The sequence below is a fragment of the Neoarius graeffei genome, chromosome 14 (genome assembly GCF_027579695.1).
Source record: "Neoarius graeffei isolate fNeoGra1 chromosome 14, fNeoGra1.pri, whole genome shotgun sequence".
NCBI lineage: Eukaryota > Metazoa > Chordata > Actinopteri > Siluriformes > Ariidae > Neoarius > Neoarius graeffei.
The window spans coordinates 37,716,743-37,735,366 of NC_083582.1; the positions used below are offsets into that span (position 1 = coordinate 37,716,743).

At 43.6% G+C, this 18,624-nt stretch overlaps 1 protein-coding gene across 3 annotated transcripts in view; it reads right to left on the reverse strand.

Moving 5' to 3' along the window:
- The window catches only part of jmjd1cb (jumonji domain containing 1Cb), a 295,070-nt gene that overhangs the window by 155,163 nt on the left and 121,283 nt on the right, over nucleotides 1–18,624 (reverse strand). For all 3 annotated transcript variants that reach the window (XM_060939596.1, XM_060939595.1, XM_060939594.1), the window contains exon 2: nucleotides 3,455–3,619. In XM_060939596.1, coding sequence (XP_060795579.1) covers nucleotides 3,455–3,619 — 165 coding nt within the window. The remainder of the gene's footprint in view (nucleotides 1–3,454; nucleotides 3,620–18,624) is intronic.

Below are 18,624 nucleotides of genomic sequence, written 5' to 3' on the forward strand. Positions count from 1 at the left end.
GGTGTGAATGTGAGTGTGAATGGTTGTCTGTGTCTATGTGTCAGCCCTGTGATGACCTGGCGACTTGTCCAGGGTGTACCCCGCCTTTCGCCCGTAGTCAGCTGGGATAGGCTCCAGCTTGCCTGCGACCCTGTAGGACAGGATAAAGCGGCTACAGATAATGAGATGAGATGAGCCTCAATGAGGCTGTAGCTCATATCGGCCAGTGTTGTTGTGTGCGAGTTTGAAATTTCAGATGCCCATAAAACTGTAAATATGACAGGTGGTGCTACCATCTTGACAACTTTTATGCACACCCACCTGGGGAACATTGGGAGTTTGATTGAAATCCGATCAATCCTGTAGAAGGAGTAGTGATTTTTGTAAATTGTAGATGGATGACAACGACGGACGGATGACGCATGATCGCATAAACTCATCCAGCCTGTGTGCAGCTGGATGAGATAAAAACCATAAACCATTGAATTAGAAGGTGTGTCCAAACTTGAACTGGTGTATATATATATATATATATATATATATAGTGTGTGTGGATAGATAGATAGATAGATAGATAGATAGATAGATAGATAGATAGATAGATAGATAGATAGATAGATAGATAGATAGATAGATAGATAGATAGATAATGTTTTTTTATTTTAGTGCAAACTTATGACTGGTAGCGTACGACCTACACCATTTAGTTATTTCACCATTCATCAAATCCACAACCATCTGAATGAGAATCAAATGCCTGCCTGAAACTACCGTCATTGCAATTTCCCCACTGATGGAACGATTAGATATCGATAGCGCTCATCTGGCTGGAGTGTGATTTCCAAAAAAAAAAAGTAGTAGTCTTACTCTCTGTCCACCAAACGGTTACCTTTCATGACAGATAAGATTGTCTCTCTCCACTTCAGCTGCATATTAGAGAAAGGATGAGGCACATTACAAAGAAAAACGTGACTGTGTTTATTAAAAAGACATACTGCCAGGTATTACAATAAGCAGAGCATTAAAGCTAGACTGCCTTTCAGATTGTAAGTCATAAAAATAATTTTCCCCGACACGCAGTTATTTTTGTTTAGTGGGCCGAAAGCTACTGAATTCGAATCACAGACTTCCAATTTTATTAGTTTTTTTTTTTTTTAAATGGAACAATTCATGACTTTAGACTCACATGGCCCTAAATTCTCCGCTATTTTTTCCCCTGCTTCCCCATGACCCAATTCAACATACTAATTCATGCATGACATGGTGGGCTTTCCCCGTTCGCACAAGGCATTGTGGGATACAAATTTGAAACAGGAGAGAAAAATGGAGGACGCGAACGAAACGTGAAAGCCCGACTACAGTAACGGAAAGCGAGAAGAAAAGACGTTATGTTATATGCGAAGGAAAGGAAACACAGGACCAAACTAATAAATATCAGCGGTCAGCGAGCACCTCGGTGTGATCAGCTGTTCGTTTAGCGACAGAATGATGGAACAGTCAGTGCACCGTCAAAGGTAAACCTACCATGGACTTCCTCTGTCTGCTTGACTGGGTGAAGCGAGCGATTTCATGCACATTATTTGCTCGGGGAATCCCATCAAATTAAATAACTTCCCAGCCACAGAGCAGAATGGCCTGTTTTTTTTTTTTTTGAGATATTACAAAAATAAACATCTTTATTTTTTTCGCGGCCCGGTTTCCATCAAATCCTGCGCTCTGATTGGCTGGCGAGCGGGTCCGTATCCTATGGTACAGACCCCGGTTACGGACCTCTGGCGACTCACTCATTCACAACAACAACAAACATGGTAGCAATTTTTGTCAACATTTATCTTTTTTATAAGATTTATTTATAAGATTATCAAAAATCTTATAAATTTTTGCCAGCATTTCTCAGGAGAACAGCATTAATTTTACAGCATGGATAGCGATAACGACAGTGTTCACAGCGAAAGCGAGTTTTACTACCCTGAGGAAGAAGAATTAAAAGAAAACATTTCAGGAGAAAGCTAAAAACCTCTAACTGTTGCCAACGCCGAGCAAAAACATGGCTGAATCCTGAATGACTCCTATTTGTATAAATAGGGGACTACATAGGCAGCAAAATGTAGTTTTTTCCTGCCATGGAAGTGCACTTGTATACCGAGGAGGAAGCCATTTGCATTACAGCCGTGAATGAGGATTCAAAATGGCGGCTCGGCTCGGTTTTCCCTTTCGGGCGCTCTCGTTTTCTGTTAGAATTTGGTAAAGAAAAAAATAAATATATTATTTACCGGCGGCACGGTGGTGTAGTGGTTAGCGCTGTCGCCTCACAGCAAGAAGGTCCTGGGTTCGAGCCCCGGGGCCGGCGAGGGCCTTTCTGTGTGGAGTTTGCATGTTCTCCCCGTGTCCGCGTGGGTTTCCTCCGGGTGCTCCGGTTTCCCCCACAGTCCAAAGACATGCAGGTTAGGTTAACTGGTGACTCTAAATTGAGCGTAGGTGTGAATGTGAGTGTGAATGGTTGTCTGTGTCTATGTGTCAGCCCTGTGATGACCTGGCGACTTGTCCAGGGTGTACCCCGCCTTTCACCCGTAGTCAGCTGGGATAGGCTCCAGCTTGCCTGCGACCCTGTAGAACAGGATAAAGCGGCTACAGATAATGAGATGAGATGAGATATTATTTACCAGCTTAAGGTCGGTCCGTATGGTGAAATACCGTGACCTCGGCCTTGAATACTGACCTCGGCCCAGAGGGTCTCACTCAGTACTTTCAAGACCTCGGTCACGGTATTTCACCATACGGACCTCCCAGCTGGGAAATAACACATACATCACAATGACTAAATTTCAGAGGGAACTATATTTCATTGATTTTATGAAATCGAAAGGCCATCTAGCTTCAAGTACTTTAGAAATGTCTTTATTACACATTTTTGAGCAACAGAAAGACAAAACTATCTGTGCCTACACAACTACTGTGTGTGTGTGTGTGTGTGTGTGTGTGTGTGTGTGTGGTTGGTGTTTTGTTCTGTACTCTTATCTTCTGTGCCTGGGCCAGATGGCGCTGTACTACACGCTGTTACATAATCAAAACAGCACACAACCTCAGCAACAAGCCACTAAGAGCACGGTTTGACTTTTACCACTGTTCTCTCTCTCACGCACGCACACACACAGCCCTCCAGTCACATCTTTCAGCTGGAGTTACACCCTCTGTTATTTTCCCGAACTACTCAACAGGGCTTTCCAACACTCCAAACAAACTGACTGTATTGTCACGTGCGAGGCATTGATCTAAAAGAACCCCGATTCATCTGAAAATAAAGCCGTATTATTTCTGAGCTTTTGTGATGCCTGATAAAGCAGGCCCAGCTGTGGGTCCCTGCACTACACAGTGCAAACTCCATGGAGAAGAAGAGAGACGGAGAGAAACGCAGACAGACTTGAAGAAGAAAAGAAAAGGGTCTTTTTTTTTGAGGGAGTGGGGGTTTACTCACCAGAGCAGGCCACTGGATCTGTTTGGCCCGGGTTCCCTGCAGTTGCGAGCCTTCTTTCCTCTTAGCCCAGACGAGCTGTTGCTCCAGAAGAAAGATCTGGAAGTCCTCATACACCTTCACCCACTCGCGCTTCTCCCACTCCAGGTCATCAAACTCCACGTATACCTTTGGAAAGTGAGACAGAGAGAGAGAGAGAGAGAGAGAGAGAGGGAGAAAGAAAAAAAAAGCATCACACTGTTATTCACTTTCCACTCAAACTCTGCCATATATCATGAAAACGTTCCTTGTTCCTCCACCAGGTCTATTTTTGGTGCTGGGAAAAGAGTATTTGTCTTAGCTGCAGCGTATGAGCCAAGTTTACAAAGCTGGCACAGATTTTTTTTTTCAGGGGGGGTTTAACAGATCTACAATCCCCTTTGGGCATTCCTTGATTTCTCAAAGCTGAGAGAGAGAGAGAAAAACGAAGAGCGAAAGGGCTCGGAGGAGAACGTGTGCTTCTGGAGCCTGAGTCATGGTTTGCAGCTCAACATACTTGTTTGGAGCTGGACAAATGGAGAGGTTTGGTGAGAAAGGAGGAAGAAATGAGGCGTGAATGCTGCTACGGCACATATTTTCAGAAAGAAATTGCTCCTTGTGGGCGACACGCATTAATGATTAGCTAAAACTCCGAATGCTGTGGACCAAGAGCTATTTTCACTCTTCGGGGAGCAGACGAGAATCCGAAGCTGGCAAGCACTTCTGACGCAAAAACAACTCTTTCTTTCGCCACCGTATCGCCAGCGTACAGCCCGAAGAGGAACCGTGCAGTGCTGTACGTCTTGCGCTTCAGACGTAAACAATTCGTCGGCAGAGTGTTCCGTCTAAGCCGTGTATGGCCTTATATAAACCGCGTTCCCAGCGTCTTTTCATCTCATGCATGACTAACACACTCGGGTCAACAAGTACGGCTGTTTTAATTGTTAACGAGCCGAGCATGCCTTTCTCCCTTGGATCTACGCGCTTTCTTCATAGCACTAGAGTAAATGAGATGAACGTTTACCAGTATACCGTAGCTACACACGCTGGCTTGCATACTGTACGTATTCACCCACTTTGCTGCCCAACTCCTGAATCTGTTCTGGCACAAATCATATAAACAGCATCATGATGACCAAGAAGCCATCAAAATAAAACAAATCTGTGACAAAGCTCTGGAAAAGTATCAGAGTTTGGTTCGGAAAACATCCCAAATTTTGAAGCATCATTACATCCGTGATTTTTTTTTTTTTAAAACAGGCCCTCTAGAAAAAAAATTCAGTGACTTGGGTAGTAACTTACATGATGCTACTACCACCATGCTTCACTGTAGAGATGTGAAATAGCTGCGCTGTAGGTCTTTCACCGCATTTCTCTTCAAATGGAGGCACCGTGGTTGAGTTGTGCTTTCAGCTATCAGCCTGCAGGATGCACAAACCTAGCCTGGGCCCGCCCATCCTAAGCGTGACGCAACACGAGGGCCTGTTGCGAGCTTAGTCTGGCAAGGCAAGCTATCTCCAGCTCTTCCAAGCTCCCGAAAAATTGGGAGCCAATCAACTTTGAGCATCTCCAACGGCCCTGGGTAGAGGCGTGTTCAAGGCAGTGACGTAGTAGAACTGCGACCGGAAGCCATAGATTGTTTACAGAATCTATGCCGGAAGCGCTTCATTCACTAGAAACATTACGAACATGGAGCAGCGGCAAGCCTTTGACACAGCGGTAGATGCTGTATTGAAAGCATTCAACGGGAAGTTCTCATTGAAAACGGAGCAAAGAGCAGCCCTGGGGGTATTTATCTTCTTCCTGTTACTCAAGCAGTTTCCGTTGCGTCACATACGTCAGAGAAAAGAGTGATGTGATTGGTTTAAGCTTCGTCACAGCCTTTTCTGGCTTCGACCAGTAGCAAACTGAGGCATTTCAGGGAGGCGGGTCAACCACGCCTCTGGGAAACGGTTGGTTGGGCTTAATATCTTTGCCAGACCAAATGCTCGCAGAGCTTTGAAGTCGCGTTAGCCAGACTAGCACAAACCTGCTCGATGGTAATTCCTGTTGTGTGTATGACCTGAGGTAAGTATAAAATGAGGAAACCTCCTCGTACGACACATGATGCCCTGGATTCAGGAGTGAATACCATGCTGGCTAACAGACGGTACTTGCATAATGTGGATTCGACCCAAAAATGATTCAACAAGCCTGCTGTGTTTTTAATCACTCGCTCCATTTTGGAGCCTCCCACTCACTCTTTATAAACGTGTGCGTGCGCGTGCAATAGAGAGGAACAGGTGAGGAGCAGTCCTGTCAGGACAAATGTCAGACGGACACCATGTTCCTCTTTTTTTCCCCTCCAGTACATCTGTCACTAAGTCCTTCCCCTTTCCCTCTGCACAGTTCACCCTCAGCTGTAATCTCGACTCGGACACATTTCACTTTTCAGTGTCACGTTGCATATCTTACGTGTCTTTTCACAGAAATCATAGACTAGTATTTAAAAGTATGATATTCCTTTAACATATAACAGACAAATTAGTAGTTTATAAGCCACTGTTGGATCTCATGGACACTGCTTATTAGAATTACACATTTTTACAGCAGGACTAAAATAATACTAATATTTATAATAAGAATAAATTATAACATGCATTTCTTTCCTATAATATAGATATGGTGATTCTGGCAGGCAGTAGAGTACGTCTGGACTTTTTTTTTTCCCTTAAGGATTTCATTGGCTTGAGGGGGAGGAAAAAAAAAAAACACAACCCACTTTCATAAACAAACATGGAGTCAGAGACGAATGCTAGTCTAGTCAATTGTAGAGATTATCCTTATTGGTAATTATTATTCATACAGGACACTTTTTCGATGGAATAAAAACGTATTTTTTTCGCGTTGCAGTTTTCATCAAATCCTGCGCTCTGATTGGCTGGCGAGTGGGTCCGTATCCTACGATACGGACCCCAGTTATGGACCCTGGTTACAGACCTCTGGCGACTTGCTCATTCACAACAACATAGTAGCAATTTATGTCAACATTTATCTTTTTTATAAGATTTATTTATAAGATTATCAAAAATCTTATAAATTTTTGCCAGCATTCCTCAGGAGAACAGCATTAATTTTACAGCATGGATAGCGATAACGACAGTGTTCACAGCGAAAGCGAGTTTTACTACCCTGAGGAAGAAGAAATAAAAGAAAACATTTCAGGAGAAAGTTAAAAACCTGTAAATTGCTAACGCCGAGCAAAAACATGGCTGAATCCTGAATGACTCCTATTTGTATAAATAGGGGACTACATAGGCGGCAAAATGTAGTTTTTTTCCTGCCATGGAAGTGCACTTGTGTACCGAGGAGGAAGCCATTTGCATTACAGCCGTGAATGAGGATTCAAAATGGCGGCTCGGCTCGGTTTTCCCTTTTGGGCGCTCTCGTTTTCTGTTAGAATTTGGTAAAGAAAAAAATGAATATATTATTTACCAGCTTAAGGTCGGTCCGTATGGTGAAATACTGTGACCTCGGCCTTGAATACTGACCTCGACCCAGAGGGCCTCGCTCAGTACTTTCAAGACCTCGGTCACGGTATTTCACCACACGGACCTCCCAGCTGGTAAATAACATACATGTATTCTATTCCCTTCTAGCAGGTTTCGTTCATTTGGTTTGATAGCATGCAATAGTGTTAGCATATTGCTTATCCTATGTGTATTACATCACTCTACCCAATGGAGAATGAGTGTTGAATATCCATCCATTATCTGTAGCCACTTATCCTGTACAGGGTCACAGGCAAGCTGGAGCCTATCCCAGCTGACTACGGGCGAAAGGCGGGGTTAAGGTATTAGGCAGAGACCCGTCCACCCGTAAATTTGACGGGCAATTGCCGATTTCAACGGGCAAGTATACACACAGACGGATACTGAAACGGACGATAATGCCGAAAATTTTCGCACATGAATACTCCCACATGTCATCCGATAAATCCAGTTATGTTCCGCCCACACACGGACTGGCCATCGGGAGTAGCGGGAGTTTTCCCGGTGGGCTGGTGGTTCAGTGTGGGCCGGCGGAGAAAAAAAAAAAAAAAACAGTTGCGCGCTGGCCTTTAATATGATAAGCAATGTTAACAGTTTCTTTAAGAAACTGTTAACATTGCTTATTACAGTTGCGCGCTGGCCTTTAATATGATAAGCAATGTTAACAGTTTGTTAAAGAAACTGTTAACATTGCTTATCATATTAAAGGCCAGCGCGCAACTGTTTTTTTTTTTTTTTTTTTCTCCGCTGGCCCACACTGAACCACCGGCCCACTGGGAAAACTCCCGCTACTCCCGATGGCCAGTCCGTGTGTGGTTCCGCCATCATTTACAAATCGTAAGAAACACAGTTTAATACGAAAAATACTGAAAACTTGAAATGAAAAATCAGAATATTTCATCGTTTCCGCCATTTTGGCCCGCACTGAATCTTGTAACATGCGGACTGAATAAATCGCGAATTCTGATTGGTCGAAAATTGCCAAACACCCTGCGTTGTAGTTTCCTCTTTCTTGGCGGGAGAACCGCATTTTTTTTTGCTGACTCACTCTTCTGGATCAAGATGAATCCCAACAAACGCCCTAAATTGAATGTGACAAAAACTGATTCGTTTTTCCACAAAAAGACAGAAAAGGTATGTGTGATACATTGATTAACAAGGGGGGTTCATTGGGGTATGGTAAAATAGAATACTGTTGGTTTTTTTTTTTTTTATTAAATACTGTAACTAGATCAAAAGATTATATACAATTCATTGTTGTTTATTTTCTTTTCACTTTTGTTACCAAATCAAACACCATACATACATCTGATACATTCAGGAGTGAAACTGAAAAAAATACAAAGTAAAAATATGCAATATTTCTGATCAAAAATTACACGCCATTTCACCCTGAAAATGTCCTAGAATGCAGGAAATGAAGTCTAAATTTCAAAAATTTTCTGGGGGGGCATGCCCCCAGACCCCCCTAGAGGGACTTCGCGCCTGCGGCGCTCGTCTTCGCACCTGCGGCGCTTATCAGGATTATATAAAATATTATTTTTGACTGGTAAATTTCTTTTTCTGCCTAATACCCTAGGCGGGGTACACCCTGGACAAGTCGCCAGGTCATCACAGGGCTGACACATAGACACAGACAACCATTCACACTCACATTCACACCTACGCTCAATTTAGAGTCACCAGTTAACCTAACCTGCATGTCTTTGGACTGTGGGGGAAACCGGAGCACCCGGAGGAAACCCACGCGGACACGGGGAGAACATGCAAACTCCGCACAGAAAGGCCCTCGCCGGCCCCGGGGCTCGAACCCGGACCTTCTTGCTGTGAGGCAACAGTGCTAACCACTACACCACCGTGCCGCCAGCGTTGAATACGGTTTGCGATATTGCATGGTTGTCAAGACTGCTGCTGATGTAAATATTCAATGAGAAAGTTTCTTTGTTCGGCAGGAAAGAGAAAGACACATTGAACACCTGAAAGGCTACTAAAAACTTCATTAGATATTCTTCACACATATTTACAGGCAGTAGCAAAATGTTACTATTAGAGCTGGGACTTGAGCTCAGCCAAACCTTACCCAGACACCAAAAAAAAAGCAACAGGGCAAAGGATTCTGTAACGGATTAGTGGCAGGTTGCCCGGTCACTCCGTTGTGTGTAGCTGTCGATGTTGATTTTAAAAGTAACGAAGTAAATTACAGAGGGAAATGAATACTTAAGTCTGAGTGAAAAATACTGTCGTGAGCATGCAGCGTTGAAGAAGAGTCTGGAGACAGAAATCTTAGTTTCTCGGTCGTTAGCCTGTGCTACTTGCTCTCGATAGTGCTGCTTTATTAGCACTACTGATGAACGCTACACCGGTTGGAAGGTGACTTCACTGCTGTGCTAATGGCGCCGACTTGCAATTAAGCTCACGAGAACGCTGATTTGAAGAGTGTATAATAATAATAATAATATTGGCTGGCTTTTTTTCGTGGTCTATCAGATACAGTATATTCCATTCAGTCTTCAACTCATTCAATATCATGCTATCTGAATGGATTACATCTGATATACCACTCAACGCCAGGCAATATTATTTAATTCTTACTTTTCTCCAACTGCGTAAGCGGTCACATGGTGTAAAATGAAAAAAAGATTTTTCACTGATGACTAAAATCCGAGTAAAGCATAATTTAATTGGTTGATATTAATAAAAACACACACAATGTGACTATGAAGGTAGGAACGGTTACGCTGGAGCTTTTCAGAATGTCCTTAAAACGTTAGAGCAGTTAAATATGGACCCAAGTGGACAATTACGTTTTTTAATGATTAAGTGACCATTACCTTTAACCTCGTTATCTTTCCCTACTGCTGCCCCCCCACACACACACACACGTCAGATGGCAGAGACTTGGCTCGCTCTTTCCTCACAAAACCACTCTGGCTTCTCTCACTCGCTCATTCCTTCTCTCCGTCTCATACATTTTAAAAAAAATCACTCTCATTAAACGTTAACGTGTGGTACGAAGGTCAGAGAAACAGGGTGCTGGTGTGTGTTTGTACTGTGAATGCTGTTGTATCCAGCTGACCTGTGCTCCCACACACACACGCGCGTGCGCAGAGTAACCGTGCCAGCTCTCTGGGGTTGATGAACGTCAGGCACTGCTGGCTCGATTGCGCCTCTGGTTACATCGACTATCAGAGAGAAGAGGTGGTTGGGGAAAAAAAGATTGAAAAGAAGAAGTGTGTCTAGACAAAACAGAGAAAGTGGTCTCTCCGCTGGGGTTTAACTGGACTACATTATGGAGACAGATGGCACAACTCTGGTTGATTCAGCAGGGGTCGAAGTGTCCACTCGGAGCCACGTGATCATGGACTAACAGGCGGAAAAAGCTAAAGACATCACTTTTGATAAAATGAAATCCGTAGCACACGAGTACACAAAAATAGGACACTGTTTTTCAGACTTTGCGTGGCTCTGTATTGAGAAGACACCCTTACAATACACGAAGACACGGACTCGTGACTAATGGTATTTTCACAAGATCGTGTCTGATTTAGAGCGAGTCCAGATGGAGGTTTGTAGCCAGACAATAAATGGATGAGAGCCACTAGATGACACGATTTGGATGATAATAGACGGGAAAGCATTTTAATCAGACGGTGATGGAGCAGTCCGATTATACGCCGTGACGCTCTAACAACCCATACAAGCCTGTGCAAAAGTCTCAGCAGTGTTGGGCACGTTACTTTCAAAAAGTAATTAGTTATAGTTACTAGTTACTTTTCCCAAAAAGTAACTGAGTTAGTAACGGAGTTACTTTGTCATAAAAGTAACTAATTACCAAGGAAAGTAATTATTCCGTTACATTTTGTGCCCCCCCCCCAAAAAAAAACAAATTCAATTAGTGTAATCATAATAAAAGTGAATGTTAAATGTGTTTAATGACTGAAATGGACGCTTAACAGAACCAGTTAATAACATTATCTACACTATATTAATATTTTTGTGGGACAATGTGAGATAAGACATCTATCAAATTTAATATATTTTTGTAGTTATTATAATTGTTACTAATTACTGGCCACTGACGAGGACAAACGCTTTGTTCCTCGACATAATGTGCATTGCACGTAGACTATTGCCGCTTTTCCACTACCAACGCGGCTGAGTCGGGCTGAGCCGTGCCGTGCTGAGTCGAGCTGAGCGGGGCTGCTGGAGTTGCATTTCGACTACAACCGCGCTGAACCGTGCTGGCTGGAAGTGGGTGGACACATTGGGTGGAGTTAGCGAAAGGGGGTGGACGTCACGTGATGTCGTTAGGCGGCGCAAACAGTGACATCAGTGAGCTTTTAAGCGGTAGTCTCACGACCCGAATAGTAAACAATAAACATGGAGGACATGGAGTCGTTAGTGTTGCTGGTCTTGGTGCTGTGGCTTGTTGTCGCCGACAACGCCAGCAGATACTGGCAAGAGCGTATAGATGAGGCGAGGAGCACAAGGCTTCATAATTCTCGTAATTCTCCTTCTTCCGGGTTTACGGTGTTTACAGATCCCAGCGTGCTCGAGGGGCGTGTGTGGGCGTGTGAGGACACTCCTCCTCACCAATCAGTGCACAGGGGAGTGTCTCCTCACGCCCCTAGCCTCACTCAGCTCGGTTTGGCTCGCTTCAGCCCTAATCCAAAACCGTGCGAGTTTTGGGGGCTGAGCAGGGCTGAAGCGAGCTGAGTCGTGCTGTTCTTAGATAGTCGAAACGCGAGCCGTGTCGGGCTGAAGCGAGCTGAAGTGAGCTGAAAAAGGGTAGTGGAAAAGGGCCAATTTTTGCCTTTTATTTCAAGTAATGAAAAGCAATGGCTGTATTTCCAGTGTGAAAGCGCAGTGCAGGGCTGACCGCTCGCCATCGCTGTGTCTTCTGATTGAAAGTGTGCGCAGTAGTGCAGTAGGCGGAGCCTACCTACGTATGTTGTCCAAATCTACTCTGATTGGCTTACTGTGCCGTTGTCTCGTGTCTCCCCGCCCCACACGAAAGCAGAGTAAAGAAAGGCTGAACGAGCAGCGTGCCAGATGAGAACAGCTTTAATAAAGTAACGCAGAGCATTTTATTGTAAGTAACGGGAACGGCGTTATAACGATGTAAAAAGTAATTAGTTAGATTACTCGTTACTAAAAAAAGTAACGCCGTTAGTAACGCCGTTTATTTCTAACGCCGTTATTCCCATCACTGAGTCTCAGGCACCCTGTTGGCTTTCTTCATACGAACTTTGCTATGGATTTCTATTTTATGTTTTCTACGTTATCGAGTCAGTAGGAAAACATGTTATGGTGATGATACACGGGGCAACTTTTTGGGCAATGTTGCCGAGCAATGTTGCTGGCAACGGGCAACTAGGTGAGACACAGGGCAACTTTTCAGGGCAACTAACAATGGGCAACAACAGTTAGCAACGGCAGTTTACAGTTAGCTAAAAAAAAAAAAAAAATCGATGTCTTAATTTTTGCTGTGACCATTTAATCAAGCTGTCTGTTGTTTTTTAGAGCTTTGGTGAGGTAAATTCCTCCATATAGAATATTAAAATAACAACTTACCGGCGTAAAAACAGATGAGGAGTCTCTCCATCTCTTCACTCCACTGACACTGAGCAGCCGCCATATTTGTTTGAAATTTCTGATCCGAACCTCACCGGAGGTCACATGACTCGATACTCGCGTTCTAATTGGCTTATCTCAAAAAGTTGCCAGAGATTATCAAAACCATTCAGAAAGAAACAATGTTGCCTAATCTCAATAGAAAAGAGTCAAAACGCAATTGCCCAGCAACATTGCTCGGCAACATTGCCCAAAAAGTTGCCCCGTGTATCATCACCATTAGAGTTCCAAACGTTCGGTTTTTCCCCCCAGTACAAAATTAAATATTACAGAAGAAAAAAAAATTGGTATCTGAGCAGCATATTCCATAAGAGAACACTTTTCAGATTAAAAAAAGAAAACATAATGAAGGCTGCTGGGTTTTAAGAAGCGAGTGAGACAGTTAAAGTGTCCAGAAGAACTGTAGCTGGTTCTGTAAGATCTCATTATCTCATTCTCATTATCTCTAGCCGCTTTATCCTTCTACAGGGTCGCAGGCAAGCTGGAGCCTATCCCAGCTGACTACGGGCGAAAGGCGGGGTACACCCTGGACAAGTCGCCAGGTCATCACAGGGCTGACACATAGACACAGACAACCATTCACACTCACATTCACACCTACGGTCAATTTAGAGTCACCAGTTAACCTAACCTGCATGTCTTTGGACTGTGGGGGAAACCGGAGCACCCGGAGGAAACCCACGCGGACACGGGGAGAACATGCAAACTCCGCACAGAAAGGCCCTCGCCGGCCACGGGGCTCGAACCCAGGACCTTCTTGCTGTGAGGCGACAGCGCTAACCACTACACCACCGTGCCGCCCGGTTCTGTAAGATGCTCAGTAAAACCTACAGCTCATTTCCGCATAAAACTGCACTCACTGGACCTCAGACGACTATTTTTTTTAAAGCAAAGAGTCGTCTCACACCAAATACTGACTTTGTTTCATTTATTACGGCTTACTGCTTACAGTATTTTTTTTTACGTTAAAAAAACATTTCATTTCATTTCTTCGAAGCCATTTTTGGTCTCCAGCATTTCTTTACGTGTGCCTAAGACTTTTGAACAGTACTGTACATAAATCCAGCCTTTTCAGGCGCCTGTATGGACATGTTTTGTGCCTGTGTATTCCACTGTTCCTATACATACAAGTGCTCAGAGATGTCACAGCCCTGAGCGGCTGCTCCATTCACTGCAGGAGAAGGACAGCAGAATGAGGTGACAGCTGGGAGTAACATGACTCAAACCAAAAGACCTGTGCTCAGCTTTCACACTCCTTCCTATTTTAGTCTGAGCAGTGTGATCCCGAACCAGAGGCCACTATAAACTCGATACGACGCGTGAATTAAAAAACCAGAGAAGTGGTGGGGATAATAAATTATTGCGTTAAAGCAGAACTGAAGTCATTTTTAAACTTGCTTTATTTCTTATTTAACATGTTATTCAATTACATTTTCGGTTTTAGTAACCTTATATCGTGACTCGTATTGGCAACTAATTGCAATTCAATATTATACTTATGGGCGGCACGGTGGTGTAGTGGTTAGCGCTGTCGCCTCACAGCAAGAAGGTCCGGGTTCGAGCCCCGTGGCCGGCGAGGGCCTTTCTGTGTGGAGTTTGCATGTTCTCCCCGTGTCCGCGTGGGTTTCCTCCGGGTGCTCCGGTTTCCCCCACAGTCCAAAGACATGCAGGTTAGGTTAACTGGTGACTCTAAATTGAGCGTAGGTGTGAATGTGAGTGTGAATGGTTGTTTGTCTCTATGTGTCAGCCCTGTGATGACCTGGCGACTTGTCCAGGGTGTACCCCGCCTTTCGCCCGTAGTCAGCTGGGATAGGCTCCAGCTTGCCTGCAACCCTGTAGAAGGATAAAGCGGCTACAGATAATGAGATGAGACGAGATGGTCCACGGCAGGCGTGGCGTCACTTATCCGCGCGATCTTCACGAGATTTGTGCGAGACTTCAAAACGTGAAGTGTCAGCGCCGCCATTTTGAAAACTGCTTTCCAAACGAAGTATTGCACAAAAACGAGTTTAAATGACGATTACTGCCTACTTTTTTCAAACTTTCCTGATTGCTATCAAAACAAACAAAACTTCCGGCTTGATTACATCAGCATTCGAAAGAGGGCGCACGCATCTTTTGACAACGTTGGCAGATGTTGGTCGCTTTCCCTGTGTCTGAAATCGCTCCCTACTCACTATACAGGGCGCTATATAGTGAGGACGCCATTTTGTAGTGCTGTCCAAAACCTTAGTGAGGATTATTTACACCCTATATAGTGCACTCAAAGTATCCCACAATGCATCACGAAAAATAGTGTACAACGATGGTCACTAACCAAAGCAATATATCCCATCATGCATTGCGGTCGCGCTGAAAGAAATCAAATTAAAAGTCTCAAATCTGATTTAATAAAAGGCAGCGGCAAAGAAGAAAGTATTCAGCCTGGATTTAAAAGAGCTGAAAGCTGCAGGTACTTTGTATTGATTAATGTAGGAAATGCACTCAGTGTAATATGGATTTATCACAATAATACATGCATGTGTTTATTATTTTGAAAACCCACCAGCCGACTGATCTGGCACGTTTTAATTGTACGACAGTAATGATGTAAATACCAGCGCGACGGACTAGTGTCTGAAAGCGTTTTTACATTTTACCAATGAGCTCACTGTATAGTCCTCTATGTAGTCAAGTTTATTTGTATAGCGCTTTTAACAGCAGACATTGTCGCAAAGCAGCTTTACAGAATTTCAATGACTTAAAACATGAGCTAATTGTATCCCTAATCTATCCCCAGTGAGCATGCCTGTGGCGACGGTGGCAAGGAAAAACTCCCTCAGATGACATGAGAAAGAAACCTCGAGAGGAACCAGACTCAAAAAGGAATCCATCCTCATTTGGGCAACAACAGACAGCATGACTATAACATTAACAGTTTTAACATGAAGTCAGTTTCGTTGAGGTTATAAACTCTTTACAGATGGAAACTTGAGCGCAAAACTGCTCATGACAAGTAATTCCCTATATAGGGAGCAGTGAACGAGTGAGCGATTTAGGACACGGCTTGATTTCCGCTGTACGTTTTACTTCCGTCCTACGATGTCTCGCACAGGTTGCAATGAATCTCGTTTACGGCCATCGCTTTGACGTATGGACTGATATATTACAGAGCGTATTTCAAACACTCATAACTTGCTATAGCAGTGACTAAATAGCGATCAAAAATGCATTCCTGTATTTAATAAAATGAAATAAGGGCAATTCCATGTAAATGTCAACCTCACCATGCAAAAATAAAGCAACATGTAATACATCAAAACCACTCCCAGAGATCTCACCTAGGCCTATATTTTACAGATGTGAATAAGTTGAACCAATTTGTAACCAACCTAATATGTCACTGTCAGTCTTTCTTTCTTATAATGTAAACCCCAAGCTAAAATCAACTTTGATCATGTACAATTCTATATTATTGCCACAAGCCACAGAAATGTATGCTAAAATCCACAAAACAGCAAAACAATAGCCATCCTAAATATTATTTAAGAACTTTGATAGTTTTAGCTGATATTTAGAGAGTTTTTCAAAGGGTTATGGTGGTTAAATTGCTGATTTTTCTAAACATATGCCATGTCTATTTCAGACGCGTCACATCCATAACGGAATTTCGTCACATCCATAACGCTGACTTTTCCTTCCGAAACTCTGCATGAAATACAAAATATTTTAAACCAAGATTTTTTAATTTTCACCTTGGACCCCTCTATCAAATGGATATCTCCATTTCGACATTAGGTTTACAATTTCACAGAGTTTGATAAAAATGTACAGTCACCCAAGAAAAGTGATACTTTTTCTGTCACATCCATAACGCATCTTTTATTGGCATTTTCTGGCATGCCCTAGATGTACTATGGGAATTGTTCTTGTTCTATCACTTCTCCAGTATGGTACAGCCTTAAAATATGCAACACCTGTTTAAATACTGGGAGACAATAAAACATGCACTGGGTCGTTTGTTGCCATTTTGAGTTCAAGTGTCACGTCCATAACGCTGGAATTGCTCATAAATAGAATTTTGATAATTAAAAAAAAATTGCTTTCAGTTCCCCTTTAAGCTCAGGTAACCTTGCGAGTTTTGTAACGGCTGGTCATTAGCTTGCAGATTGCTCAAGAATGGCGACAGAAGAAGCAGAGGTCACTTTGCTGGTAGAAAAGGAAAAAGTAAAAGCTCTCACTGCTTGCGTCATTTAGCTCTTACTGTACAAGTTCTTATCGCGACATCAGCATGAGCTGGCAATCATCTTCTCGCTCTTGATTGCTGTTACGCAATAAAAATGTGAGTCATCTACATCGTAGCTTTGTGCCACAACATTGTCATGGAACAAGTATGCACACCCAACACAAAACGCAGGTAAGAACGATCCAGAGTTCAGAATGCCGGGCTCAGGAACAGTAGAGTAATAAAACCGTCTTGCTTCATAAGATGCAGAAGAAGAGAATCCACAACCCGTAAATAATGCGCATATAAACCCATCACCCAGACAGCTGAAGGGGAGAGCTGTTGTGCAAGCGGCTTTAGATACATGCGTGTAGCTCGGCCAGCAGCAGCCTGCAAGAGCATGCATAAGGGATGAAGCCTTGTACTGCTTCCAAGAACAGGCAGTCTGGAGACGGCTTACATAACTGAAGTCGGACGCCCAAAGACTGGCCGCTGAACCCTGAACGGCCCGATGGGGCTGGAGTGAGCCAGGACTGGCTGACAGTCCAGTCTAGCCTTCAGACCAAGTGAACATGCCTGAAAAAGGCAAATCAGGAGATCCTGGAACAGTGGATAAAGCTGAACACAAAGCCAGGGAGTATGAGGATTACAGACCTGCCTGATGAATATATTTATTAAAGTCAGTCAGTCAAGATTCGAATACCATAAAGTCAATACCATTACAGAATACGAGCCAATAAATCGTATTGGATTAATGTGACGACTCACGTGGCGGCCATATTGCTGAAACGAAGCGGATAAGTGACAGCTGGCTCAATGACGCATGATACACAGCCTAATAATAACCAATCAGTTTTACATTTGTGCTAACAAGCATCGCGACACGTTAAAACAAGTTTCATTTTAGGTCTTTTCCATGAAGTTCTGTAGACCGTCAGGCTTTGAGTGTATTATGCATTAAGAATGGCCGATATGACCGAAATATCACGGTGATACGTGAAGACACGTGGCTACACGATATGCATCATGAGATCTGTGTTATGGGTGATTTTTGAAAATCAGGTGATTCTAGATTTTACGAGAAATGGCGACATTAGCTCAAGACAAACAAACAAAACAAGCGTTGCCGATTATTATATAGATAAAGGGGTGGAAAGGTGGATAGAGTAGTTGTTGAAGTTGTTGTTCTCATTCTTTTATGAACTCCCTAAAAAATCCAAGCCCCCTTTTTTTTTTTTAATGAGTCCCCCGCCGGCAGCACGGTGGTGTAGTGGTTAGCGCTGTCGCCTCACAGCAAGAAGGTCCGGGTTCGAGCCCCGTGGCCGGCGAGGGCCTTTCTGTGTGGAGTTTGCATGTTCTCCCCGTGTCCGCGTGGGTTTCCTCCGGGTGCTCCGGTTTCCCCCACAGTCCAAAGACATGCAGGTTAGGTTAACTGGTGACTCTAAATTGACCGTAGGTGAGAATGTGAGTGTGAATGGTTGTCTGTGTCTATGTGTCAGCCCTGTGATGACCTGGCGACTTGTCCAGGGTGTACCCCGCCTTTCGCCCGTAGTCAGCTGGGATAGGCTCCAGCTTGCCTGCGACCTGTAGAACAGGATAAAGCGGCTACAGATAATGAGATGAGATGAGTCCCCCGCCTCCAAAAGACCTAACGGACTTCGGTAACTCCAGAATCACCTGATTTCAAATCTCACCTGTAACATATGCAATCTAACAACCTTCCGGCAAAACTGTAGATCTTTAATGAAAACAGAGACCGAATGTCAACAAGGTGGCTTCGGTAACTC